At 45.6% G+C, this 27,346-nt stretch overlaps 1 protein-coding gene across 1 annotated transcript in view; it reads right to left on the bottom strand.

Moving 5' to 3' along the window:
• LOC143784203 (uncharacterized) overlaps positions 1-21,102 on the bottom strand; it is a 73,281-nt gene extending 52,179 nt beyond the window's left edge. The window contains exon 1 of the mRNA XM_077272135.1: positions 21,001-21,102. Within this exon, the coding sequence (XP_077128250.1) occupies positions 21,001-21,071 (71 nt within the window). The 5' untranslated portion in view covers positions 21,072-21,102. The remainder of the gene's footprint in view (positions 1-21,000) is intronic.
• Positions 21,103-27,346: the final 6,244 nt, after the last annotated feature.

The raw sequence follows: 27,346 nt of genomic DNA on the forward strand, positions 1-27,346 counted from the left end.
GGCACAGACAGATTAAATAAACGACCCTTTGGGTATTTACTACCCGGAATTAAATCTATAGCACAATCGCACTCACGGTGCGGAGGTAGTGAACCCAGCTTGGGTTCTTCAAAGACGTCACGATAATCAGACAGGAACTCAGGGATTTCAGAGGGAATAGATGATGAAATGGACACCAAAGGTACGTCCCCATGAGTCCCCTTACATCCCCAGCTCAACACAGACATAGCTCTCCAGTCAAGGACTGGGTTGTGAGACTGCAGCCATGGCAATCCCAGCACCAAATCCTCATGTAGATTATACAGCACTAGAAAACGAATAGTCTCCTGGTGATCCGGATTAATACACATAGTCACTTGTGTCCAGTATTGTGGTTTATTATTAGCCAATGGGGTGGAGTCAATCCCCTTCAGAGGAATAAGAGTTTCCAAAGGCTCTAAATCATACCCACAACGATTGGCAAAGGACCAATCCATAAGACTCAAAGCGGCGCCAGAGTCGATATAGGCGTCAGTAGTAATAGATGACAAAGAGCAAATCAGGGTCACAGACAAAATAAATTTAGACTGTAAAGTGCCAATGGAAACGGATTTATCAAGCTTTTTAGTACGCTTAGAGCACGCTGATATAACATGAGTAGAATCCCCACAATAGAAACACAACCCATTTTTCCGTCTAAAATTCTGCCGCTCGCTTCTGGACAGAATTCTATCACACTGCATGCTTTCTGGCGTCTTCTCAGTGGATACCGCCAGATGGTGCACAGGTTTGCGCTCCCGCAGACGCCTATCGATCTGAATGGCCATTGTCATGGACTCATTCAGACCTGCAGGCACAGGGAACCCCACCATAACATCCTTAATGGCATCAGAGAGACCCTCTCTGAAAGTAGCCGCCAAGGCACACTCATTCCACTGAGTAAGCACAGACCATTTACGGAATCTTTGGCAGTAAATTTCAGCTTCATCTTGCCCCTGCGATAGGGACATCAAAGTTTTTTCTGCCTGAAGTTCCAAATGAGGTTCCTCATACAGCAAGCCCAAGGCCAAAAAAAACGCATCCACATTGCGCAACGCAGGATCCCCTGGTGCCAATGCAAAAGCCCAGTCTTGAGGGTCGCCGCGGAGCAAGGAAATCACAATCCCAACCTGCTGTGCAGGGTCTCCAGCAGAACGAGATTTCAGGGACAAAAATAGCTTACAATTATTTCTAAAATTCTGAAAGCTAGATCTATTCCCTGAGAAGAATTCCGGCAAAGGAATTCTCGGCTCAGATACCGGAGCATGAATAATAAAATCTTGCAAATTTTGTACTTTCGTGGTGAGATTATTCAAACCTGCAGTTACACTCTGTAGATCCATTATAGACAGGTGAACATAGAGCCATTCAAAGATTATAAGGAGAGAGAAAAAAAAGAAAGACTGCAGCATAGACAGACTGGCAAGTGATCCAATTAAGAGCACAGAGGAAAAAAAAAAAAAAAAAACTCTCAGCAGACTTCTTATTTCTCTCCTTTCTCAGCCAAGGATTTTAACCCTTTAGTGGGCCGGTCAAACTGTCATGATCTCCATGGCCAGAGAACTAGCATAAGCCTCTATAGGAACAAGCTCTTGGAAGATGTAACTGTACTGACCATGAACTAAACCTACCGCATCATCTAGAAGTAGCCAGGTAGCATGTCCTACTTTTTATCCCTATATGCCCAGCGCCGGCCGGAGAACTAAATAATGCTAGCAGAGGGAAATATAAGACCTGACTCACCTCTAGAGAAATGCCCAAAAGGAGACAGAAGCCCCCCACATATATTGGCGGTGATATGAGATGAAACAACAAACGCAGCAGGAAAATAGTTTTAGCAAATTTGAGGTCCGCTTTCTAGATAGCAGAAGACAGAAAGCATACTTTCATGGTCAGTAGAAAACCCTAACAAAACACATCCAGAAATTACTTTAGGACTCTGGCATTAACTCATAATACCAGAGTGGCAATTCCTGATCAACAAGAGCTTTGCAGACACAGTAACGAAACTGCAGCTGTGAACTGGAACCAAAATACAAAAACAAAACATGGACGAATGTCCAACTTATCTAGTAGATGTCTGGGAGCAGGAACAAGCACAGAGAGGCTTCTGATAACATTGTTGACCGGCAAGCATCTAACAGAGAAGCCAGGTTATATAGCGACACCCAGATCTAATCAGAACAGGTGAACAGGGAAGATGATGTCACAAGTTCAATTCCACCAGTAGCCACCGGGGGAGCCCAGAATCCAAATTCACAACAGATCCCTATGAATCAGCTCCACTAAACTGGTGATTGGACTCGCTCTGACCCTCGGTGGCTTTTGAGCCCGTGCCTGAGGATGCCCTTAGTCAGATGCAGAGTCCAAGCAGGAGTTCCCACCCTACACTGACCAACTGTCAGGAAAGTGTACTGATTGCGCACGGTGCCGTACAGGCGGGCACTGCGAATAGATGCAGAAATGTGTGCTAAGTGTGTAAGTAGCACTGTCGGGCGCTAGATAGCTTCCACCGTTCGCCAGCAGTCATCATAACTAGGAATGGGAATGATTAAGGAGTAGTGATGAGCGAACGTGCTCGCCACTACTAGTTACTCGCCCGAGTATCGCTATGCTCGGCGTACTCGGCAAGCAGCGAGCATTTTGCGGGATTATTCGGTGGTAACTGGTGTTTCCACCCAGCAGTTTTGGCGGACTTTAGAGACCCAATCATGGTGCAGGGATTGTCTGCCAGGCCATGAAACGCCGCAGCCATCTTTGTTGTGGTCGTGCAGTGATTGGCTGGGCCGCACAGCTTTATCCCGAGTATAAGAGACCTGGCGCCGCCCTGCTCGCCGCATTCTGTTCCTGTTTCAGCAAGACTAGGGAGAGCTGCTGCCGAGATAGGGTCAGAATCGTGGTTTTAGAGTTAGTGTAGGTCTGCAACTCTTACATCCACAACTCCTGAGAAGCCAACAGTCCTTTTTAGGGCAAATTCGTGGGTCCCGATATTGCAGCGCTAGGCAGGCAGGGCACAGCATATCCACATCAGTGCAAGGGCTGCAGGCACTGTATGTGTGTCCATTGCTCCCACTGCATCCCTCCCAAAGCTCCATAACTGCCTGCTGCAGCTTATTTACTGTCGATATACCATTTTTTTTTCCCCAAAATTCCCCCCCCTCAAAAAAAAATATATATACAGTCTGTTCTGTCAGACTGAGGCCTGTTGAAAAATTATATTTTGTCAGGCATACGTAGCATAGTTGTGTGTGCCACCCTTGTGCCCCCTTTTTTTTTTTTTTGATGTTTTAAATTCACCGAAAAAGACCTCACATATCTGCGTGCACCAACTTTGGGCATTGTAGGCCGGTGGACCACTTTTTTTGCTGTCTGAGACTCTAATTCTATACAGCACTATTTAGCTTCCAAAATTACAAAAAGGCCACATATATCTGCGTGCTCCAAGTTTGGTCATTGGAGGAAGGTGTAATTTTTTTTGGGCTGTCTGATAGTCAAATTCTATACAGCACTATTTCGCCTAAAAAAAATTGAAAGGCCACAGATTTGCCAGTGTGGTATTTCTGTTACAGCCGTCATATAGCTCTGCTCCAAGTTTTGTCATTGGAGGCCGGTGGGTGTACTTATTTTTGGGCTGTGTGATACTCAAATTCTATACAGCGCTATTTAGCCTAAAAAGACTTTGAAAGGCCACAGATTTGCCAGTGTGGTATTTCCGTTACAGCCGTCATATATTTCTGCTCCAAGTTTGGGCATTGGAGGCTGGGGTACTTTTTTTGGGGGGGCTGTGTGATACTCAAATCCTATTCAGCGCTATTTCGCATAAATTAACTTTAACAAAAAAAAATTGAATACAGTCTGTTAGGTCAGGCTGAGGCCTGCCTGGTGTTTGGGTTTGAAAAATCATAGATTTGCCGGCATACTGATCACATATTATTTCGCTAGTAATAAAGACATTTGTGTTGAGCATTTGAAATAGTGCAGTAGTCCATTTACAATGGTTAAGGGACGGGGAAGTGGACGTGATGCTGATGGTGCATGCAGAGGACGAGGCCGTGGGCAAGGTGAAAGTGGGCAACAACAAAGACCCACATCTTCTCGCTCGACCTTCCTGTCCCAGTTTCTAGGGGACTGCAGCACACCACTATTGAAGCCAGAGCAGTGTGAAACGGATGTTGGTTGGATAGCGGATAATGCTTCCAGTCACTGAGCCACCACCACCACCTTGTCTTTCACACGGTCAAGTCTGAGTAGCCATGAGTGTGGCCAGAATATTCCTCACCCTCATTCTCCTTCCTCCCACCATGCTGAGTGCCCTGAAACAACTGATCCCACACTTGGACACTCTGAAGACCTGTTCAGTTTTCCATTTCAAGATTCAGAAATCTCTGCCGGTTAACATGAAGTGGGGAAAGATGAGATCGCATGTAGAGCTGCCCAAAGCTTTGACCAGGCGATGGTGGGAAAGTGTCACAAGAGGTGGATGATGATGAGACACAATTGCCAGAAAGTTAGGAGGAGGAGCAGGGTGCGGATGTGGAAGATGAGGTGGTGGATGACATAGTGACTGACCCAACCTAGCAGGAGGACATGCATAGTGAGGACAGCAGTATAAATGGGGAAGCAGGCATATCCCCCCTAACAGGCAGGAAGAAGCAGTGTGGTGGCCACAGACAGAAGGCATGCATCCATTCCCCGTAACACCAACACGAGTGAAGTTGCTATTCCACCTGTGAGATCTTCCCGAGTCTGGATATTTTTTAAAGACTCTGCCGATAATTCCAAACAGGCCATTTGCAGCACCTGCCATGCCCGCATCAGAAGGGGTAGCAAAACAACCAGCCTGACCACCACCAGCATGATCAGGCACATGCAAGTAAAGCACCCAACTTTGTGGGCTGAACCCCAGGCTCCAGGACGACTGCCTGCTGGTCACACCACTGCTTCTTCCACTGTTTTGCGTAGAAGCCAATCCCCAGTACACCGTGCATGTGAAGATGCCTCTATTTCTTCCAGTGTGCTGTACCGGCATTACACCAGCATGTGTCCCACAACATTAGCCGTGCCCTCAACAGTGCTATTACCGGGAAAGTCCACCTAACCACGGACACGTGGACAAGTGCTTGTGGGCAGGGACGGTGCATCTCAATGACGGCACACTGGGTTAACATATTGGAAGCCGGGACCCAGTCGGACCTTGGGATGGAACACATCCTCCCCACACCGAGGATTGCTGGGCCTACCTCAATCAGGGTTTCCCCCACAGTCTACAGCTCCTGCAGCTCCTCCTCGTCCTATTCATCCTCCATGTCTGAAATCAACACATCCGTCAGAAGCTGGAAGCACTGCAGCACTGCCTCAGCCAAGCAGCAACAGATTGTGCTGAAGCTAATCTGCATAGGTGACACACCACACAATGCAGAATAGTTGTGGAAAGCGCTGAAAGAGCAGTCAGATGTTTGGATGACATCGCTGAACCAACAGCCAGGCATGGTCGTGTGTGACAATGGCTGTAACCTGGTGGTGGCTTTGAGGCAAGGTGAGCTCACACACGTATCTTGCTTGGCCCATGTGCTTAACCTCGTGGTTCAAAGTTTTCTGAAAAGCTACCCGGAGCTGCCGGATCTGCTAGTGAAAGTACGCCATCTGTCTGCCCATTTTAGAAAGTCAGCTACAGCTTCAGCCACCCTTGCCGTGCTTCAGCAACGTTTTCAGCTTCCAGCTCACCGACTGTTGTGTGATGTTCCCACGCACTGGAACTCTACACTCCATATGTTGGAAAGGATTTGTGAGCAGAAGAGGGCCGTTGTTGACTACCAACATCAACAAGGCCGTCGAATTTCAGGTCAGACTCCACACATAAGACCTCAGGAGTGGACATGGATGTCAGACATGTAACATCCTCCAAAACTTTGAGGACTGCACCAAGATGGTGAGCGGCGATGACACCATAATTAGCATCACCATTCCGCTTCTCATCATTCTGAAAAACTCTCTGCTCACAATCAAAGAGGATGCATTGCAGGCGGAGCACGAGGACATGGAGTAAGGAAACAGAGGGGGATTACACTCAGTCCAGCCTCATGTCTTCTCAACGTGGATTGGTAGGCAGTAAGGAGGAGGAGGAAGAACAGGAGCTACTTTCATGCGCTATAGACGGTACTACAAACGCATCTGTATTAGCTTCTGTTCAGCGGGGATGGCTTGAGGACAGGGAGGAGGAGGAGGAGGAGGAGGAGGAGGAGGACAACATGGTCAGTCGTCCTGTTGGTGAGGACACGGAAGTCTTGCCTGTTAGCAGTCTGGCACGCATGGCTGACTTTATGTTGCGCTGCATTTCACGTGACCCTCGGATTATCAAAATTTTGGGTGACACTCATTACTGGTTGGTGACACTTCTAGACCCACGCTACAAGGAGAACTTTCAATCTCTTCTGCCTGAGGCAGAGAGGTGTACAAAAATGCTGGAAATAGAAAAAAATCCAGCTCGACGAGGTGGTGAAAAAGCAAAGTTTTGGTACTTTATTCACTTCATATCAAAAAATAGAGGATAAAACAACAGCACAATATAATTAAAAACACTATCTACGCGTTTCTGGTGACATAGCACCCTTAGTCATGACTAAGGGTACCAAAACTTTGCTTTTTCACCACCTCGTCGAGCTGGATTTTTTTCTATTTCCTGCATTCCTCACGCCTTGACACAGTGTTTCCGTGCTCCGAGCCTCCAGGGACTACAACTATGGTGAGCTGGATTTTTTCTTTTGTCTGTACAAAAATGCTGCAGTATCACAGGGCCCTTGTAGCGGGATAAGTTAGAAAATTCCCATGTGAGAATGCTGGCAGCAGATGTGAGAGTTTGCTGTACAACCAAGGACTCCAAGCGAGAGAGACAGAAGTACAATCCAGCTCAGGCAGGGGAATAATGGCCAAGTTCTGGGACAGTTTTCCCAGACCCTCCCATCATGGCAGCACAGAGGCAAGGGGTGCTGTCACAAGAAGTGCAATGTTTGGGAAGATGGTGAGGGAGTACCTTGCAGATCGTACAAACATCCTCCGTGATTCCTCTGTGCCTTGTAATTATTGGGTATCCAAGCTGGACACGTGGCATGAACTGGCTCTCTACGCCTTGGAGGTCCTGGCCTGCCCTGCTGCTAGCGTTCTGTCAGAGAGGGTTTTTAGTGCCACTGGTGGAATTATAACAGATAAGCGCATCCATCTGTCAACTGAAAATGCTGACAGGCTGACTTTTATCAAAATGAACAAGGCCTGGATTGGGTAAGACTTCTGTACACCACCAAGTAAAAACAGAAAAACATAACCTCAAATACATTCTCTCTTTTGGGGAGGTGTATTCTCATGCACCTCTTCACAACCACACATGGGTATACGCTTCCAGATTTGGTTGGTTTGTTTTTATCCTCCTCCTTATCCTCATCCTCCTTATCCAGAACCACTATATCACCAGGGTGAATGTGGTCTGTATGGTGCTTTTTGGCCAAGGGTGCTGTGATGGCTCTCTTTTTTTTATAAAAAAGGACAACTCATTGGGGAATTGTGCATGACATTACACTGGGCCGACTTCTTAACTCTGTCTCCTGCATTCTGTTCTGTACCTGCCAGTAGATCACCTGGGTGAACGTGCTCTGTACGGTGCATGTTGGCCAAGGGGCCTGTGATGGTACTCTTTTCTTTTAAAAAAAAAAGGATTTTACATTGGGGAATTGGGCATGACATTACATTGGGCCGACTTATTAACTCTGTCTCCTGCAATCTGTCCTGTACCTGCCACTAGATCACCAAGGTTAACGTGCTCAGTACTGTTATAGGCTGTTGAAGTTTGGGCTAGGAGAAATATAAGCCACGGCACTCAGGGTGGCTTATATTTCTACATGTTGTATCCTTACACGAGCACCTTGGACTATGTCTGAAACCTTTTCCTTCAACGCAGCAGAAGCGGCGGAAATCCTGTCGAAAGTAACCGCACCTAGCGACTTTCTCCAAATTCCAACTAAAGAAATCAAGAACCGTGATTTGGAACGTGAGTCCAGAAGAGCGGTTAATCTAGAGCTACACATTGTTACAATAGCTGAGTACCTTCGGGTCCAGAGGATTCCACGAGGCCTACGGGTCCCCCTACAACCAACCTTCTTCAGGGAGGATAAAGAGTACTGTGAAAAGTTTGAACATATCCTGAACAAATGTTCAGCAGATCTCATGACCTTAACTCTCTCGTATCTTCAACAAAACCTGGACACAGTGAATACTCAAATAAATGCTATCGAAACTCAATTAACCAGTACCATGCCCCGGGAAGAGTTCCAGGAGCTCAAGACAAAGAATCAGGAACAACTACGGCTACACAGATTGGAGGTGGAAAAAAGGAAAAGATCAAAGTTCCTACGGGATACCGAGGACTATCTACAGAACCGTGTCTATCAGTGGCGGGATACTCGGCATTTCACCAGACGGCACAGCTCGATAAGCTCTTCTGGTTCCACCGACAGCAGGCCCGGGGCTTCAAACTCTGCTTCTTTTTTAGGGAACAATCGTGGCCGCCAAAGAGGAAGACGAGGTGGGGGGGCCAATGCAAGCGGGGAACCCAGAAACCAGGTGTCGACACGCTCACAGGTAAGGACCTCCCCCTGGTAGTGAACATCTCGTCCAAAAGCTTGGACGCACACCAATTGGCCGTCCTCCAGAAGGGGTTGTCCTTCTGCCCAATGTACAAATTTAATTCTTTTGAACTTAGCATGGACCTGCAACGGTTCTATCGGAACCTCCGCTTGCGCGTCCATTTCTCAGCGCAACCCCCAGCATTGAGTCCTGTTAGACAGGACAAATCTCTTCTAGAACTCCACAACCTGGGGCTTCGGAACCATAGCCTCTATATGCCACCAAGGTCCAATCCTCCAGTGGAAACTTTTGTTTCCCTTGTCGAGAGAGATATTCACAACCTCATCCGGCAGATGGACCAAGGGAGCTTCCGGTTCCAGACGAATCTCTCAGCTGCAGAAAAACTTTCACTTGAACAACTTTCGTCCGATAAATCGTTAATTATTAAACCGGCAGACAAAGGTGGGGCTACGGTAGTGATGGATAGGACTGACTACCTGGACGAGGTATTTAGACAGTTGGGGGACACTAGGGTATATAAAATATTACCACACAATCCAGTGAGCCAACTAGTACAGAAAATTGCACCCATTGTCGAGTTCCATTATCAACAGGGCACGATAGACAGTAAGATGAGAGATTTCCTCATCAAAAAGGACCCCATCACCCCCTTATTTTATGTACTTCCCAAGATACATAAGAGATTAACTAAACCTCCTGGCCGGCCCATTGTCTCCCTTACAGACTCAGTCTTATCACCACCGTCAATGGTATTGAAAAAATTCTTACACCACTAGTAAAAACCACTCGGTCCTTCCTGTTGGACACCAATGAGTTCATCCTAGTCATCAAGTCTCTGGGTCCCATATCTCCCTCTTCCTACCTCATTACATGGGATGTCAATAGCTTGTATACGTCCATCGTTCATGAAAAAGGCCTAGCAGCTGTTGACAGATTACTGATCGAGAATAGGATCGATACCAAAATTCGTCATCTTTGTGCCGACCTCCTGGGGTTGGTTCTCCAAGAGAACTACTTCATGTTTCAGGATGTCTTCTATGCCCAGCTACAAGGCACAGCAATGGGCGCGAATGTAGCGCCCCCCTACGCTGTAGCATACATGGCGGCCTTCGAGAACGATTTCGTATTCAATCATCCCCTGTTCACAGCACACTGTAAAACCTGGCGTAGGTATATCGACGACATTTTTTGTATTTGGGATGGGCCCCTTGAGTCATTGATGGCATTTGATCATCATATTAATAACATTTGGCCCGAGCTTGGTTTTTCTATGCAATATGATATGTCCAGGATCAATTTCCTGGATACCGTGACTTATAAAGATAGGGGGGGCCACTTATCCATCGATCTGTATACCAAACCCACGGACCGGAATGGCCTTCTACATTTTACCAGTTGCCATCCACCCTCCATCAAAAATTCTATTCCCAAATCTCAATTCCATCGAGTTGATAGAATTGTCTCTGATGACAGCATTAAACAAACCAGACTCCTTGAGATGGAACAGAAATTCACGGATAGGGGATACCCTCGGAGGATTCTGACCGAGGCCAAACGGAATATATCCGTAAGTAAACCCAAAGATGACTGCAAGAGAATCCCCTTCGTCACCACGTTCCATCCATTCTCGGGCCTGATACAGTCCACCATTAGGAGACACTGGGGTATTCTGACTAGAAGTTACCCCCACATTCCAGAGTTTAAATCACCATTTATGTCTTGTTTTAAGCGGGCAAGGAATCTTAAGGATAGACTGGTTAATGCAGACGTTGGCTCGTGCACCACTGTCCCGAAACAGACCTTTTTACAGACCCAGAGAAAAGGCACATTCCCGTGCCTTAACTGCCTGCAATGTAGCAACGTCCAGAAGGGTTCATCTGTCTCCCACCCCCAGACAGGCAAAGCCATTCCCCTAAAAGGATTTTTCACCTGCGAGTCCACACACGTAGTATATGTTATCAAATGCCCGTGCGGTCTGGCATACGTGGGGGAGACCACGCAGATGGTGAGAGAACGAGTGGCCCAACACAAGTCCACGATTCGATGTAGTAAAACGCACCTTCCCCTTCCATACCATTTTTCCGAAAGGAACCACAATATCTCTCAACTCCGGTTCCAGGTTTTGGAACAGGTAGACATACCTAGGAGAGGCCAAAATCGTACCAGCATGCTTCTCAGGAGAGAAGCATACTGGATTCATACTTTACAGACTCTAGAACCAAGAGGGTTAAATAGGGACTACGACGTCTCAGCTTTTCTGTAACAGTGTGTATATGTGTACATAGTACCAGAGGTGACATTAGCATGTTGGTGTAGCCTGATTGTTGTATAGTATTGATTTTAACTGTACTGCTTCATCATTGTTTCACCATTGTTTATCCATTTCTCTTCACAGAATCGTTAAAATGCACTTTCCGCACCGTGCACTTCACTGGGTATAGTATGCACTCTTTTTGCCATTTTTTCATGTAGAATTTTAAACTTATTCCCCATCATGTCAGAGTGACCTTCTCTTAGTATCCTGCCTTTGGGGGTCGCCCCCGCCGTTACTAGGTGCGCTGCGCTGCTCTTTAGCACCCCTAACACACTCCTAGACTAGCTGCTCCTTGCCCCTGTCATCTATTGCGCAGGCGCCAGCTCTTCCAGCATCAGATCCGTCGGTCTCTCCCTTTCTGCTCTTTGCACATGCGCAGCCTCTCCGGTCACATGACCCTATGACGCGCTGGGTCAGCTGACTCGCTGCGTCCAGCACTTAAACCCGGAAGTGCCAGTCTCCCCCTGCAGCCCTGGAGCGCATTTTCCTGGCGGCACGGCGTCCTCTACACTGGCGGTTACAGGTACAGCAGCGGCTCACTTGGCACTATGCTTCTCTCCACTTCTCTTCCATGTGGTTACTCATCCCCCCTGCTATGTTGCCTCCACAGCGCTTCTGTCCCGGCCAGTCTCTTGCTCTTTTCAGCGTATTGGTCACCTACCACCGCCTGCTATAAGGTATTGCATTGTGTCATGATGTTTTCTAGACTGGACAGTGTAGCTTTGGCATTGCAGTGTCTCATACACATCCCTGCTGTCTTTGTAGACGCCCTGCGCTCCTGCTCCCCTGCTGACTCCTAACCAGTGTATGGTTATATCCGCATATTTTGTTATTGTGGTCTCCAGGTACCTATATTGTAGCCCCTAGCAATGTTATCCTTTTCATATTTCTGTATCTTATCGGTACGGTTATCTGGGACCTGGGCATTTAGTGGTCACTCCCTGGACTTCACTGGCATGATAACAATACTCCTGGGACCCTAGGGTCCATCACCAAGCATCACGCCGAGCATCTTATGTGTTTATGTGCCTGTTTTCTTTTCATTTTAGGCAGCTCACTGTGCACTATACCCGCACATTCCTGTTATTCTGGGGCCACTCCGTAGCCTGTATCCTTATGGAGTAATATATCTGTCAGCCGCATGCCCCATTGTCACTTGGTAGTAGACTGTATATATCACCTCACTGTACATATTTTATCCTTATCATGCTCTCCAGCTCTAGAATCTTCAGCATAGGACGTACGTCTCACATCACTCCAGGCTGGATTCATTTAGACCGCCACGATTGCTGTATTATTATTATCACATGTTTGTGTGACAATATGTTATGGTAAAATGTCATGAGCTGTTCTCTTATATATGCATTTGTATATACGCTGTGCATCATGAATTATTATTATTATTATTATTATTATTATTATTTATTGTTATAGCGCCATTTATTCCATGGCGCTTTACAAGTGAGGAGGGGTATACATAATAAAAACAAGTACAATAATCTTGAACAATACAAGTCATAACTGGTACAGGAGGAGTGAGGACCCTGCCCGCGAGGGCTCACAATCTACAAGGGATGGGTGAGAATACAGTAGGTGAGGATAGAGCTGGTCATGCAGCGGTTTGGTTGATCGGTGGTTACTGCAGGTTGTAGGCTTGTCGGAAGAGGTGGGTCTTCAGATTCTTTTTGAAGGTTTCGATGGTGGGCGAGAGTCTGATGTGTTGTGGTAGAGGGTTCCAGAGTAGGGGTGATACGCGAGAGAAATCTTGTATACGATTGTGGGAAGAGGAGATAAGAGGGGAGTAGAGAAGGAGATCTTGTGAGGATCGGAGGTTGCGTGTAGGAAAGTACCGGGAGATGAGGTCACAGATGTAAGGAGGAGACAGGTTGTGGATGGCTTTGTACGTCATGGTTAGGGTTTTGTACTGGAGTCTCTGGGCAATGGGGAGCCAGTGAAGGGATTGACAGAGGGGAGAGGCCGGAGAATAGCGGGGGGACAGGTGGATTAGTCGGGCAGCAGAGTTTAGAATAGATTGGAGGGGTGCGAGAGTGTTTGAGGGGAGGCCACAGAGCAGGAGGTTGCAGTAGTCAAGACGAGAGATGATGAGGGCATGGACTAGGGTTTTTGCAGATTCTTGGTTGAGGAATGAACGGATTCGTGCAATATTTTTGAGTTGAAGTCGGCAGGAAGTGGAAAGGGCTTGGATGTGTGGTTTGAAGGAGAGATCAGCGTCAAGGATAACCCCGAGGCAGCGAGCTTGTGGGACTGGGGAGAGTGGGCAGCCATTTACTGTAATGGATAGGTTCGTTGGGGGGGTCACGTGAGATGGGGGAAAGATGATGAATTCTGTTTTGTCCATGTTAAGTTTCAGAAATTTAGCGGAGAAGAAGGATGAAATAGTGGACAGACATTGAGGGATTCTGGTTAGTAGGGAGGTGATATCTGGTCCAGAGATGTAGATCTGTGTGTCATCAGCATAGAGGTGATACTGAAAGCCATGAGATTCTATGAGCTGTCCCAGGCCAAAGGTGTAAATGGAGAAGAGCAGGGGCCCAAGGACTGAACCTTGTGGGACTCCGACAGATAGGGGGCGAGGTGAGGAGGTGGTGTGTGAGTGGGAGACGCTGAATGTCCGGTCTGTTAGGTATGATGAGATCCAGGATAGGGCCAAGTCTGTGATGCCAAGGGATGAGAGGGTCTGTAATAATAGGGAATGGTCCACTGTGTCAAAGGCAGCCGACAGGTCGAGGAGGAGGAGAACAGAGTAGTGTCGCTTGCTCTTGGCGGTTAAAAGGTCAGTGGTGACCTTAGTTAGGGCAGTTTCAGTGGAATGGTGTGGCCGGAAGCCAGATTGTAAGCGGTCAAAGAGGGAGCAAGAAGAGAGATGGGAGGACAGTTCAAGGTAGACGTGTTGTTCCAGTAGTTTTGAGGCATAGGGGAGAAGTGATATAGGGCGATAGCTAGATACAGAGGATGGGTCAAGAGAGGGCTTTTTGAGGATAGGTGTGATGGAGGCATGTTTAAAGCTTGAGGGGAAAACACCATTTGTTAGTGATAGGTTGAAGAGATGGGTTAGGGTTGGGATGAAGATTGTGGTGAGGTTTGGGATGAGGTGGGTTGGGAGCGGGTCAAGTGCACAGGTGGTGAGATGCGATCTTGAGAGTAGAGTGGCGAGTTGATCTTCTGTAATGGTGGAGTAGTTGGTTTTGGAGGTGGAGGGTAGGGAAGTTGGGAGGAAGGGCTCTGGGGCTTGTTGACCAAAACTGTCTCTGATGTTATCAATCTTCTGCTTGAAGAATGAGGCAAAGTCTTCAGCAGAGATAAGTGAGGAGGGAGGAGGTGCTGGGGGACGGAGGAGAGAATTGAAGGTGTTGAATAACTGTTTAGGGTTGTGAGATAGGGAGGATATGAGAGATGAGAAGTAGGTTTGTTTAGCTGTGGCGAGTGCGGTCTTGAAAGTAGTGAGGGACTGTTTGAATGCGATTAAGTGGTCGTTGGAGTGGGATCTTTTCCATCTGCGCTCAGCAGCCCTGGAAGCTCGCCTCAGTTCTTTGGTCAGGCTGGTGTGCCAGGGCTGTCTGTTGATTTTGCGAGCTTTGGTATGTGTAAGTGGGGCAGCAGATTCCAAAGCTACAGCTATTGTGGTGTTATATAGAGCGGCAGCGTCATCCGCATTGTGTATGGAAATTATGTCTGTGAGAGGGAGGAGGGATTCAGAGAATGAATGTAGGTCAAGATGTTTAAGATTTCTGCGAGGGTGTGAAAGTTTGTGGGGTGGGGACTCTAGACATGGAGTGGAGAGAGATGAGAATGTGAGAAGGTTGTGGTCAGAGAGAGGAAGAGGCGAGTTAGAGAGGTTAGATAGGGAGCAGAGGCGGGTGAAGATGAGGTCCAGTGTGTGACCATCTTTGTGAGTGGCTGCAGAAGACCATTGAGTGAGGCCGAAGGAGGAAGAGAGAGATAGAAGTTTAGTGGCAGCTGAGAGGGAAGTGTCAATGGGTATGTTGAAATCGCCCATGATGATAGTGGGGATGTCCGCAGAAAGGAAATGAAGTAGCCAGGTGGTGAAGTGGTCAAAGAAGGTGGTGGCTGGCCCTGGGGGGCGGTAAATGACAGCCAGTTGGAGGTTGGAGGGGGAGTAGATGCGCACAGAGTGCACCTCAAAGGAAGGGAGGGTAACAGAGGGTGGCAGTGGGATTGTGGTGAAGGAGCAGTTATCTGACAGGAGAAAACCAACTCCTCCACCATGCTTGCTGCTGGGGCGGGGTGTGTGAGAAAGGTGGAAGCCACCGTAAGAGAGTGCAGCAGGGGAGGCCGTGTCAGAAGGGGTGAGCCAGGTTTCGGTGATGGCGAGGAAGGAAAGTTTGGTAGTAACAAAAAGATCATGGATGTAGGAAAGCTTGTTACAGACAGAGCGAGCGTTCCACAGAGCTCCTGTTAGTGGGACTGGGGAAGCGGGGGCTGGGCGAATGGGTATAAGGTTAGAGAGGTTACGGAAGTTTGTGATGGAGCGTGGATGGGAGGTAGAAATGACTGTGGGAATATGGTGAGGAGGACCAGGATTTGGAGAGATATCACCAGCAGTGAGAAGGAGCAGAGATAGTGTTAGCAGGTGGGAGCAGGAGAGAGCGTGAGGGGGCTGCCTGTGCTTTGAGACAGAGGATTGTATGTTAAGGAACAGTTCTGAGGAGGAGGTGAGATGGATGGGGAGGATTGAAGAGGAGATGAACAGTTCCTTACTTGGTGTGGGGATTGGGGGAGGTTGCAGAAAGTGAAAGATTATAGGGGTAAAAGTGACAACAAACAGAAACATTGTTTACAGTGACTGGCCAGTTACCTTCAGTTCCCTTCAGGTTCAATTCAGGTTTTAATTCTAATGTAATCCACACTTTTAGAACACACTTCTAGAAATCACACTGCAGACTAAAGTCCTGCAGACTTGTGCTATGCAATATATGGAAAACTAAGTGCGGTCAGGTGTGGAGCAGAGAGGAGTGGTCTCTGCTCATCTTGGTCAGAGAATTAAGGGTCGACCAGATGCATACAATCAAGACTAAGTAAACAAGGTCATAAATATCACAGAGTAAGTTGGGGGTTAGCTGAAAGGCATACCATCACAATGCTAGGAGCAGGGGAAAGTCTATGCGCAAAGCTGGGTGATGTATTATGTGCGCTTCATGTAGGAGAGCTGGATGAACATACCATCACAATGCTAGGAGCAGGGGAAAGTCTATGCGCAAAGCTGGGTGATGTATTATGTGCGCTTCATGTAGGAGAGCTGGATGAACATACCATCACAATGCTAGGAGCAGGGGAAAGTCTATGCGCAAAGCTGGGTGATGTATTATGTGCGCTTCATGTAGGAGAGCTGGATGAACATACCATCACAATGCTAGGAGCAGGGGAAAGTCTATGCGCAAAGCTGGGTGATGTATTATGTGCGCTTCATGTAGGAGAGCTGGATGAACATACCATCACAATGCTAGGAGCAGGGGAAAGTCTATGCGCAAAGCTGGGTGATGTATTATGTGCGCTTCATGTAGGAGAGCTGGATGAACATACCATCACAATGCTAGGAGCAGGGGAAAGGAATGTTGTCTGAATATGTTCTCTTCTTTTTTGTATATATGCTTTTCAGTTTCACAACTATTTCTGATGAAGGTCTGATTGTGTAAGACCGAAAACGTTTAAATATTGAACTGGATGCACCGAATAAAAATCTATTTCTCAAATTTGCAAAAAACTCTTCTGAGTGCCAAGTATTTTCTACTTATACTTGAAGTTTGGGCTAGGGGCATGCGATGGCACCAGTGTATTTTTAAAAAAGGTACCCCCATTGGGAAATTGTTTGGCACATCATGCACTGCATTAAAAGTCTCAGAGACCCACACCACTACATTGGCCCTAATTCTTAACTCTGTCTCCTGCAATGTCTCTTTCTTATCTCCGATGACATGACCAGGGTGTACGTGCTCAGTACTGTTATAGGCCGGTGATTTTTGGGCACGGGGGCTGTGAAGGCACTATTTCATTTTGTAAAAACAGGACCCCCACATTGGGGAATTGGGCATTACATTACATTGGGCCTACTTCTTAAGTCTGTTTCCTGCAATCTGTCCTTTAACTGCCACTAGATGACCAGGGTGAACGTGGTCTGTACGGGGCATTTAGGTCTAAGGGGCTGTGATGACACTATTTTAATCAGTCCAAAAAGGACCCCACATTGGGGAATTGGGCATGGCATTCCATTGGGCCTTCTTCTTAGCTCTGTCTCTTGCAATGTCTCTTGTTTAACTGCCACTAGATCACCAAAGTGAACGTGCTTTGTACTGTTATAGGATGGTGAAGTTTGGGCAAGTGGGCTGCGATGGCACTATATTTTTAAGTCCAAAAGGACAACACACTGGGGAATTGGGCATGACATTTCTTTGGGCCTACTTCTTAACTCTGTCTCCTGCAATCTGTACTGTACCTGCCAGTAGATCACCAGGGTGAACGTGCTCTGTACGGGGCATTTAGGTCTAGGGCACTGTGATGGCACTATTTTAATCAGTCCAAAAAGGACCCCACATTGGGGAATTGACCATGGCCTTCCATTGGGCCTACTTCTTAACTCTGACTCCTGCAATGTCTCTTGAATAACTGCCACTAGATCACCAGGGTGAACATGCTTTGTACTGTTATAGGATGGTGAAGTTTGGGCAAGGGGGGCTGTGATGGCACTAGTCTATTTTTACAAAAGGTACCCCCCATTGGTGAAACCACATCCTTGTTGGCAAACACTTCATAACATTTTTGTACCTGAAAGAGCTCACTTGAAAAGCTATTTTTTGTGTTGCCTGGTTGCAAACATTGGACACAATACACTTCATATAAATTTGATAAAGCAATGCTGTTACTTTGCATCAGTAGTTCATTAAAAATATAGCTTTGTCCACTATATTAGTTTCTCTCCTTGCGAGCCTTAACTTTGTCTGCCTCAAATGTACAAATGGAGAATATACAAATGGCGATTTGTAAACAAGATTGAAATACTGTGTACCGAGCACATTCAGACAATCACATTTCTGCATTTCTTGTAAAACATTTAGAAATGTGACAGACAATGCTCATAGTGACGCAGTCTTGATACATGTTTGTTTATTCACTTCACAAACAGGTCTAAGCCTCTATATGTTTGCTGTTTGTCATTGTAAAAGATTAAGGTTTACTGAAACTCTGCCTGTGGTGGTTTGATCTAAATCCTTGTGGCTTTTATTTTCTAGGGGTTTATGGCCCCTCGTCTGATGACTCCATGACATCTCAGTTTCATCCAACCTTGAAAAGTGGCTACTTGAAGGTCTGGGTGAAACTAGAGTTACTACATAGTGTAATTCACTATATAAGACCAGAGAAACATGACTAAGGCAGATGCCAAAACTGTGGTACCTGTACATGTACAGTGTGCTGATACCTGCATAATTGGGGACACCCACGCAGTGTAGGTAATCTCCCAGGGCTTCTCTGTATTGGTGTTGATTCTCTGATATTCCAGATGGATGATGTTTAAAAGCCTCTTGGTGATGATCTAAGTATACTGTATGTAGTTAATCTTCATACATACGTAATCACTATATTTATGTAATTCTTATATGTATTTATTAACCTGTGTATGTTAGCATATACAAAAGTGTACACAATCACACTATTCAATCATACTATTCCTTGAATTTTGTAGTTTGCAATAAAATTGCCTTGTATTGCAAGTATTTGCCTTTTTTTAAAGCCGTATCTGAACCTTAGTGTTAAAAACAGGTCAAATTAAATTGCAAAATTCTCCTGTAAATAATTGTGCAAAGAGGGAACCATCATACCATTAAAAAATACGAGTGAATTTTTCTGGGCCCATCCAGTATGTTGGTTCCAAGGCCTAATGGGGTGCCTATGACTATGCAGCAAGGCTGGCCTTGCCGCCAATGTATAAAACAAAGGAGTACGGGAGTACAAAATGCATATTGTGAAGTGGATTTTCATGGGCCCATCCAGTATGTGGGTTCCAAGGCTTATTGGGGTGCATATGAATTGGTAGCAGGGCAGGCCTTGCATTCAATGCAACACTTTTTCAGGAGTCCCCCCTGGACATCTTATGACAGGGGTATTGAGCTGCATCGTAATTCTTGGTAACCCATCCACTCACAGCATAGGCTACAACAGCTTAGGAGACCCAGAGTTTAATAATGGCCCTTTAAGAAGATTAATGCCGTCTGATGCGCCAGCAAAAATAGGCTCTGTGACTTTAAGAGTCCCTCCTTCGTACATGAAACAAGATGGGTCTCCTTATGTGTCACACACCACATGGCCAGCTAGGGGGGTTACATGTTACAATGACATTTCCCAGTGAATACATTTGTAGTGGTTGAAAGCAATGCTAAAGTTGAAAAACGCTTCAAAAACGCAGCGTCTGAACTAAGCCTAAGTGGGGGAGGAAATTTTCGGTCTGGGGTGAAATATTTGGCCTTACAGGCAAGTCATTAACCTGCAAAGGATGGACCTTGACATATTTCGTTTTCATGTGTTTTTTGTGGCACTGGGAAAAATGGCATGAATCTGGGAAAAAAATGATTAAGGCTGTGAACTAGGAGTCAGGAATGCTTCCAAGGGCGATCCCCATGATTTCCTTGTGTCATTTGAGCAGTGTTTCCATCATTTTCAGACTTTTTTGAGACCTTAAAAGGACCCCCGGGGGGGATCACGGTAAAAATACTCTGGTCTCCCATAGACTTACATTGGGCTTGTTGTTCTAGCCGAGTGCCCGAGTATAAAAATCTGCTCGACCTGAGCAATGAGCACCCAAGCATTTTAGTGCTCGCCCATCACTATTAAGGAGCTTTCATCCATCGACAGACGTTCATCTACACACACACATTATCAAGTTTATACTAGCGCATGGCCTTGCGGCCATGCAAACCTTTTATAGCTGTAGCTCTCAGGGACCTTCCTAATGGTCCAATAGGAGCTGCTACAAGACCTGAGCGTGTGACCCCCAACCTCCAATGGGAGGTCGTCCCGTGGGCATGCTCAGTATGGGAAAAGCAGGACTTAGTCCCTGAAACGCCTGCTCGCTGCTGATCAGCACTGGCCACAAAGGCAGAGCCTGGAAAGAAAGCAGTAACCAAGCACACAGTATCAGCTTGAGTCAGACGCTGGGACCAACATCTCCGCTGAGCAGGCTCCACTGCGGCTGGAGGAGAATGGGAGACCGCAGCAGACATGGTTTAAGATCCCCCTGTGCAGCGACAGGAACTCGACTCCTAACACATGCAACCTTCGATCCTCTCAAGATCTCCTGCTCTACTCCCCTCTCATCTCTTCTTACCACAACCGCATCCAAGACTTCTCCCGTGCTTCCCCCATACACTGGAACTCTCTACCATAACACATCAGACATTCCCCTACCACGAAAACCTTCAAAAAGAACCTGAAGACCCACCCCTTCCGGCAAGCCTACAGCCTGCAGTGATCCTCAGTCTACTGAACCGCTGCACGGCCAGCTCTACCCTCTCCTAGTCTATCCTCACCCATCCCCTGAAGACTGTGAGCCCTCGCGGGCAGGGTCCTCCCTCCTTCTATACTTGTGTGTGCCTTGTATTGATCATGTTTATTGTACTAGTCTATATTTGCCCCTTTTTTCACGTGTAAAGCACCATGGAATAAATGGCGCCATAAAAATGAATAATAATAATGGATACTCTGTATATCTTGGTGTGATTCTAGGTACAGTATGGTGCAGTTCTGTGTATATTATGGTGTGGCTCTAGGTACAGTATTGAGCAGGTCTCTATATATTGTGCTGTGGTTCTTGGTACAATAATTTGCTGTTTTTGGTATATGAAGGTGTGGTTTTCGTATATAATTCAGCATTTTGTCTTTTTATTTGGCCCCTTGTATCGTCTGCTTTGTTCGTGTTGTTTTCTCTGTGTATTCTATTCTCACAGCTGTTCAGTATATGTATTGTATTCTTAGTAATTTAGTTGGTTCTTACATCATCCACTGACCTGTAGACAAATATAGGATATATGAAGTCTGATGTCTTCACATAGCGCTCCGCCTGGATGATCCTGTCCATCAGTCCGATGCCCTTACTCCACGCTACTTGTTTGTTAAGGGGCAGCAAATTACCTGAAAGAATAAAAAGGAAAAGAAAAAGATAAAGAAAGAAAAAGCCGGGGGTAAAAGTGGATTGTTATGGACCACCTCCAGGTTTAGGATGGAGCAATACATGATGGCCATATAGGAGAACATCATTCTCGCAACAGAAACTTCAGCAAGTTAGAAACATGTTTAAATTTTATTCTAGTGAAATTGAATCTCATCCAAGAATTATTACTTATCTTGTAGATAGAAGTTAATTCATGGGGACTGGAATGCCCTATTAAAGTCTTCTAAAAATGATCTCTAGTAATAATGTCTCCTTCATAATATTCTAGTATAATCATATGTAGACAGATACGATAGTAGGAAGAAATCTTAAATATAGATATTTACCTAATTGTGCAAATATTTCCCCAGTCTCATATTCGTTCATGACGGAGCAGCCTCGGTTGTCCACCAGAGTGAGTGTGTCGGTGAGCTCGTAGGTGATCCTCTCTGTGGTGTTACCACCATCATTATTCTTCACGTCTGCGTAGGTCTTGAACGCGGTGTCATCCAGGACGTACTTACAGGTGTTGATGAAGGACGATTTCCCATGACCCAAGTAACCAAAGAGCTGGAGGAGAATCTGGGAGAAGCCCTTATTATTACAGTCCTTAAGACTGAAGTTCTTGATGTAGCCGGTCATTTCAGGAATGCTCTGCATGGTTCTCACTGGAGATGCTCGGAAACTCAACTTCTTCAATGTACAAGGGTGAAGTGAAGAAAAACTGTGTTGGATGGTAATGTTTCAGTGAAATAAAGTGAAGATTGTGATAACTGTTTATGGCCCTACTTTATAACCTATAATAACCCTAATTACGCGCCACGCCTCATTTAACAATGTTATCATTTTGTATGGAAGGTGGCTACAATTGTAAAGCTGGACATAAGTCAAGACATATTAACCATTAGAGCCCTGCTTTACTAGGACATTGAGTAGAGTTGTCCTTGTATTCACTGTTGGATCCCCATACAGATTAGGTGAAAGTAGGATGAATGCGATCAGTCGACAATCTGACAACGTGGATTACTAATGGAGTATATGGATTACTAATAAAGGACTATCAAGTTTTTATATTACCAAGGTGGGAGTGCTGAATACCTTCACTTGTCCCATCTGACAACGTGACCTCCCAACTCTCCCTTGACAGATGATGTTGCAGAAGGGAAGGATCGGGAAGAGGCAATGTCAACACCTGCTCCTTTTGCTATGAGGAGATAATCTGCTGCCATCTGTCCCGCATCGGCATTCTCCTCTGTCCCAGTGAAGAACACGTGAATCCTTGTTTAAACCGATCCCTCATGTTTGGGGGAAGTAGGACAGGTAGATGTTTGCTGAATGAATGTTTGGTTTACATTCATCTCATGTGTTTAGGTAACTTAAGCGCTACCCCTCACCTTCACCCCAAACCTAGCTCTAACATCAACTTTACAGTAATACATACAGCATGCATGCATAGAAATACATACAGCAGCACGGTCCGGTCCGAGTGCCGGTGGTAGCGCCAGGTATTGATGTGAGAGACTCGTGCGAGTTACTCGCATCACAATCATAAGTGTGACCCTGGCCTCACACTGATACCTGCTGATTAAATCCGTCTTGTGGTTGTTGTAGAGTCTTTATTTGCAGTTTTGAGTTAACGAGATTCTCGTGCCCCGGGGTGGCCTGTGGGCGGGGCTGTGGGCGTGGTCTTCATGTGGTGCTCTGATTAGATATTCATAATGCAGCCTGCTGACAGGTCACTGATCCCTCACTGACCCGCCCCCTAGTTTACAAAATGAATATATGTACAGACTAAAAAAAAAAAACATTCTGTCCTAACAGTAACTGTGGTTCATGGTTTCCTGAGAAGTGTAAAAAAAATCTATTTTAAAATGGCGCCTGCAGTAGCAGCTATCACATCACCTCTATATGCACCGATAGCTGCTACTGCGCAGTTGCGGCGGTGCCATTTTAAAAAGTTTTTTTTGTCTCCTCAGGAAACCATCAAGCACAGTTATTAACTGCACATTAAATATAGTCTGTTAACATGGTAAATGCCATTGACAGCGGCATTTAACATGAACACGCCAGAAGCCATGTCACATGACCGCAGGTCGCTGATGGGTGGCATGACAATTCGGGGTCTGCATTTGTTATCGTCAATCTCATATGAGCGCCGCTCCATGGCTGGCGTTCATAGTAGATGAGCATTTCTTCTTCATATAGAGCAGGGCTGAAGCCCTGCTGTGTGTAGCGGGTAGCACAGGCGATCGGATGATGGCAGCTTCTAGTCTCCCTTGAAAACTATTAAAACTAGTAAATAGTAAAAAAAAGTTTTTTAAAAAAATTTAAAAATATAAAACTTTGAATCACCCCCAATGTGCATTTGTTTGCCTTTGTTTTTTATTACGAAAGCTGATATATATATATATATATATATATATATATATATATATATATATATATACATTTTTTGTAATAATTTTTGTAGTATGCTGGGATTCTTGTTTACAATAGAATCTAATCACTAAGATTTGATAAGTCCTATGTTGTTGTATATGCACTTAGCACACTGGCACTTTTTTGATCTATTGTTGCATGGATGATGTGAATACTCCCAAAATATTCCGTATTAGGAAATATGTCACCTTCCTTAGGACTTCTTAAAGATGGCGCCCATGTGCGCAGGCGCATTCACTCATTTACCATTACCTTTTTTGACTAAAGAAATATGGTACCCTCCGTAGGACTTCTTAAAGATGGCGCTGGTATACGCATGCGCACTCGCCCACCTTTTTACTCCTGCATTGACAAAGGTCTCTACAAACTTCCAGTGTGCATCAAATGACGTCAAGGAGGTGTTTCCTCCGACGTACACCGGAGGTGAGTACCGGACTCGTTGCACCTGTGAGTATGGTGGAGCGTCTCCTCATGCGAAGCATCTTACTGGCTAGACTGAAATCTCAAGGGATTTTATATTGTCAGTGTCATAGTGGTCTGTGAGTACTTTGTACTCATCTTTTGGTGGTGAAGATACTAGATGTGTAGCATCTGAAACAGCGGATACTGGAAGCCTGTGCTGGCATTTCTTCTGCGGTGTTGCTATCAGTGTGTCAAGAACACATTTTATAAGTGGTCATAAACTTGTAAATTACTCATGAAAGAATACGTTACGTTAAAACCAAGCACACCATTGTTTTTCTGGTGAAATTCTCAATACGTTTGATGTGTCACATGACCCTCTTCCCATTGGAAAAAATAAAGTTGGATCCAAAATGGCCGACTTCAAAATGGCCGCCATGGTCACCACCCATCTTGAAAAGTTTTCCCCTCCATATACTAATGTGCCACAAACAGGAAGTTGATCTCACCAACCATTCCCCTTTTATTTAGGTGTATCCATATAAAAGGCCCACTCTGTACTAACTCGTAATGACCTGGAGAATCATAATGGCAGGTCAGTTTTAGCATTTAGTGAGCATGGTATAAAAAAGATTGTGAAATTACACTTTTTTGCAATTTCGCTATATATTGAATTTTTTCCCCATTTTCCAGTGCATTATATGGTAAAACCAATGGTGCCGTTCAAAAGTACAACTCGTCACACTAAAAAACAAGCCCTCTCATGCCTATATTGATGGAAAAAATTATGGACCTGGGAAGAGGGGGAGCAAAAAATGAAAGCACAAAAAACCCAAGGTGGTGAAGGGGTTAAAGCCAAAGTGTGTGATGGATGGGGTCATCTTAGGAATTCCTTTCATGTTTCACACTTGGGAGAGGCTCAGAGTCTCGACCCCTTCAAAATTCTCTGCTGTAGCAAAGAATAAATCTGCAGCGTGTAATGTGAGGTGCGGATGTGTAATCTGGAAAGAAAAAGTGAAATTATGTTTTATGTTTCTTGCTTATCTCTCGCTGATGGACTTACGGGAAACTGCAGCGTTTATCATAGGAAACCACACTAATGGCTCCTGATAATAGATAACATTGCTCTAATCTGAACTGCATTATCAAAATAAAGGTCTGTATCTGAGATCATAGCTCGCTGCAGATACACAGAACACATACAAGGACATGTTCAGTATTAACTATTAGAGTGCTGCCTGTCAGTTAACTTTTAATACAGATTTATCCATATGTCTAATGAGAAATCCTAACACTGACCTACCTCTAAATCTAGCCCTAAACTTTGCTCTAATCCTTCTTCTAACATTCACTTTAAATGCAGTCAAAAATTATAACCCTAACCATAGCCTTAATGCTATCCCGAGCCTTAACCCTAACCCTAGCCTTAACCCTAACCCTAGCCTTAACTCTAACCCTACCCTTAGCTCTAACCCTAGCCTTAACTCTAACCCTAGCCTTAACCCTAACCCTAGCCTTAGCTCTAACCCTAGCCTTAACCCTAGCCTTAATGCTAATCCTAGCCTTAACCCTAAACCTAGCCTTAACCCTAACCCTAGCCTTAGATCTAACCCTATCCTTAACCCTAACACTAGCCTTAGCTCTAACCCTAGCCTTAACCCTAAACCTAGCCTTAACCCTAACCCTAGCCTTAACTCTAACCTTAGCCTTAGCTCTAACCCTAGCCTTAGCTCTAACCCTAGCCTTAGCTCTAACCCTAGCCTTAGCTGTAACCCTAGTCTTAACCCTAACTCTAACCTTAACCCTAACTCTAGCCTTAGCTCTAACCCTAGCCTTAACCCTAGCCCTAGCCTTAACGCTAACCCTAGCCTTAACCCTAAACCTAGCCTTAACCCTAACTCTAGCCTTAGCTCTAATCCTAGCCTTAACCCTAACCCTAGCCTTAACTCTAAACCTAGCCTAAACCCTAAACCTAGCCTTAACCCTAACCCTAGCCTTAGCTCTAACCCTAGCCTTAACCCTAACCCTAGCCTTAACGCTAACCCTAGCCTTAACACTAAACATGACTGTTACCTTAACTAAATTTAAACCTATCCTTAAAGGTGTTTTGTGGACTAGGGCTACTTTTTGTCTTACCTGTAGTATGCCACATCCTAACAGAGTGTAATATGCGCACTGTCAGAATTCCACTCTGTTCGCGTGTCACAAGTGAGTGAAATGCAGGACTGATAACAGCTGCTCCCTGCAGCAGCTCCTCAAGAAGTACAATCCATGCACTCAACATCTGTGCTTTATTGGTACAACTATATACAGTACAGACCAAAGATTTAGATACCTCCTTCTCATTTAAAGATTTTTCTGTATTTTCATGACTAAGAAAATTGTACATTCACACTGAAGGCATCAAAACTATGAATTAACACATGTGGAATTATATACTTATCAAAAAAGTGTGAAACAACTGAAATTACGTCTTATATTCTAGGTTCTTCAAAGTAGCCACCTTTTGCTTTGATGACTGCTTTGCACACTCTTGGCATTCTCTTGATGAGCTTCAAGAGGTAGTCACCGGGAATGGTATTCCAACAATCTTGAAGGAGTTCCCAGAGATGCTTAGCACTTGTTGGCCCTTTTGCCTTCACTCTGCGGTCCAGCTCACCCCAAACCATCTCGATTGGGTTCAGGTCTGGTGACTGTGGAGGCCAGGTTATCTGGCATGGCACCCCATCACTCCTTCCTTCTTGGTCAAATAGCCCTGAACACAAACCGGATGGAATAGCATGCCTCTGCAAGATGCTGTGGTAGCCATGCTGGTTCAGTATGCCTTCAATTTTGAATAAATCCCCAACAGTGTCACCAGTAAAGCACCCCCACACCATCACACCTCCTCCTCCATGCTTCACGGTGGGAACCAGGCATGTAGAGTCCATCTGTTCACCTTTTCTGCATCGCACAAAGACACGATGGTTGGAACCAAAGATCTCAAATTTGGACTCATCAGACCAAAGCACAGATTTCCACTGGTCTAATGTCCATTCCTTGTGTTCTTTAGCCCAAACAAGTCTCTTCTGCTTGTTGCCTGTCCTTAGCAGTGGTTTCCTAGCAGCTATTTTACCATGAAGGCCTGCTGTACAAAGTCTCCTCTTAACAGTTGTTGTAGAGATGTGTCTGCCGCTAGAACTTTGTGTGGCATTGACCTGGTTTCTCATCTGAGCTGCTGTTAACCTGCGATTTCTGAGGCTGGTGACTCGGATAAACTTATGCTCAGAAGCAGAGGTGACTCTTGGTCTTCCTTTCCTGGGGCGGTCCTCATGTGAGCCAGTTTCTTTGTAGCGCTTGATGGTTTTTGCCACTGCACTTGG

Source organism: Ranitomeya variabilis, chromosome 7 (genome assembly GCF_051348905.1).
Source record: "Ranitomeya variabilis isolate aRanVar5 chromosome 7, aRanVar5.hap1, whole genome shotgun sequence".
NCBI classification, from domain to species: domain Eukaryota; kingdom Metazoa; phylum Chordata; class Amphibia; order Anura; family Dendrobatidae; genus Ranitomeya; species Ranitomeya variabilis.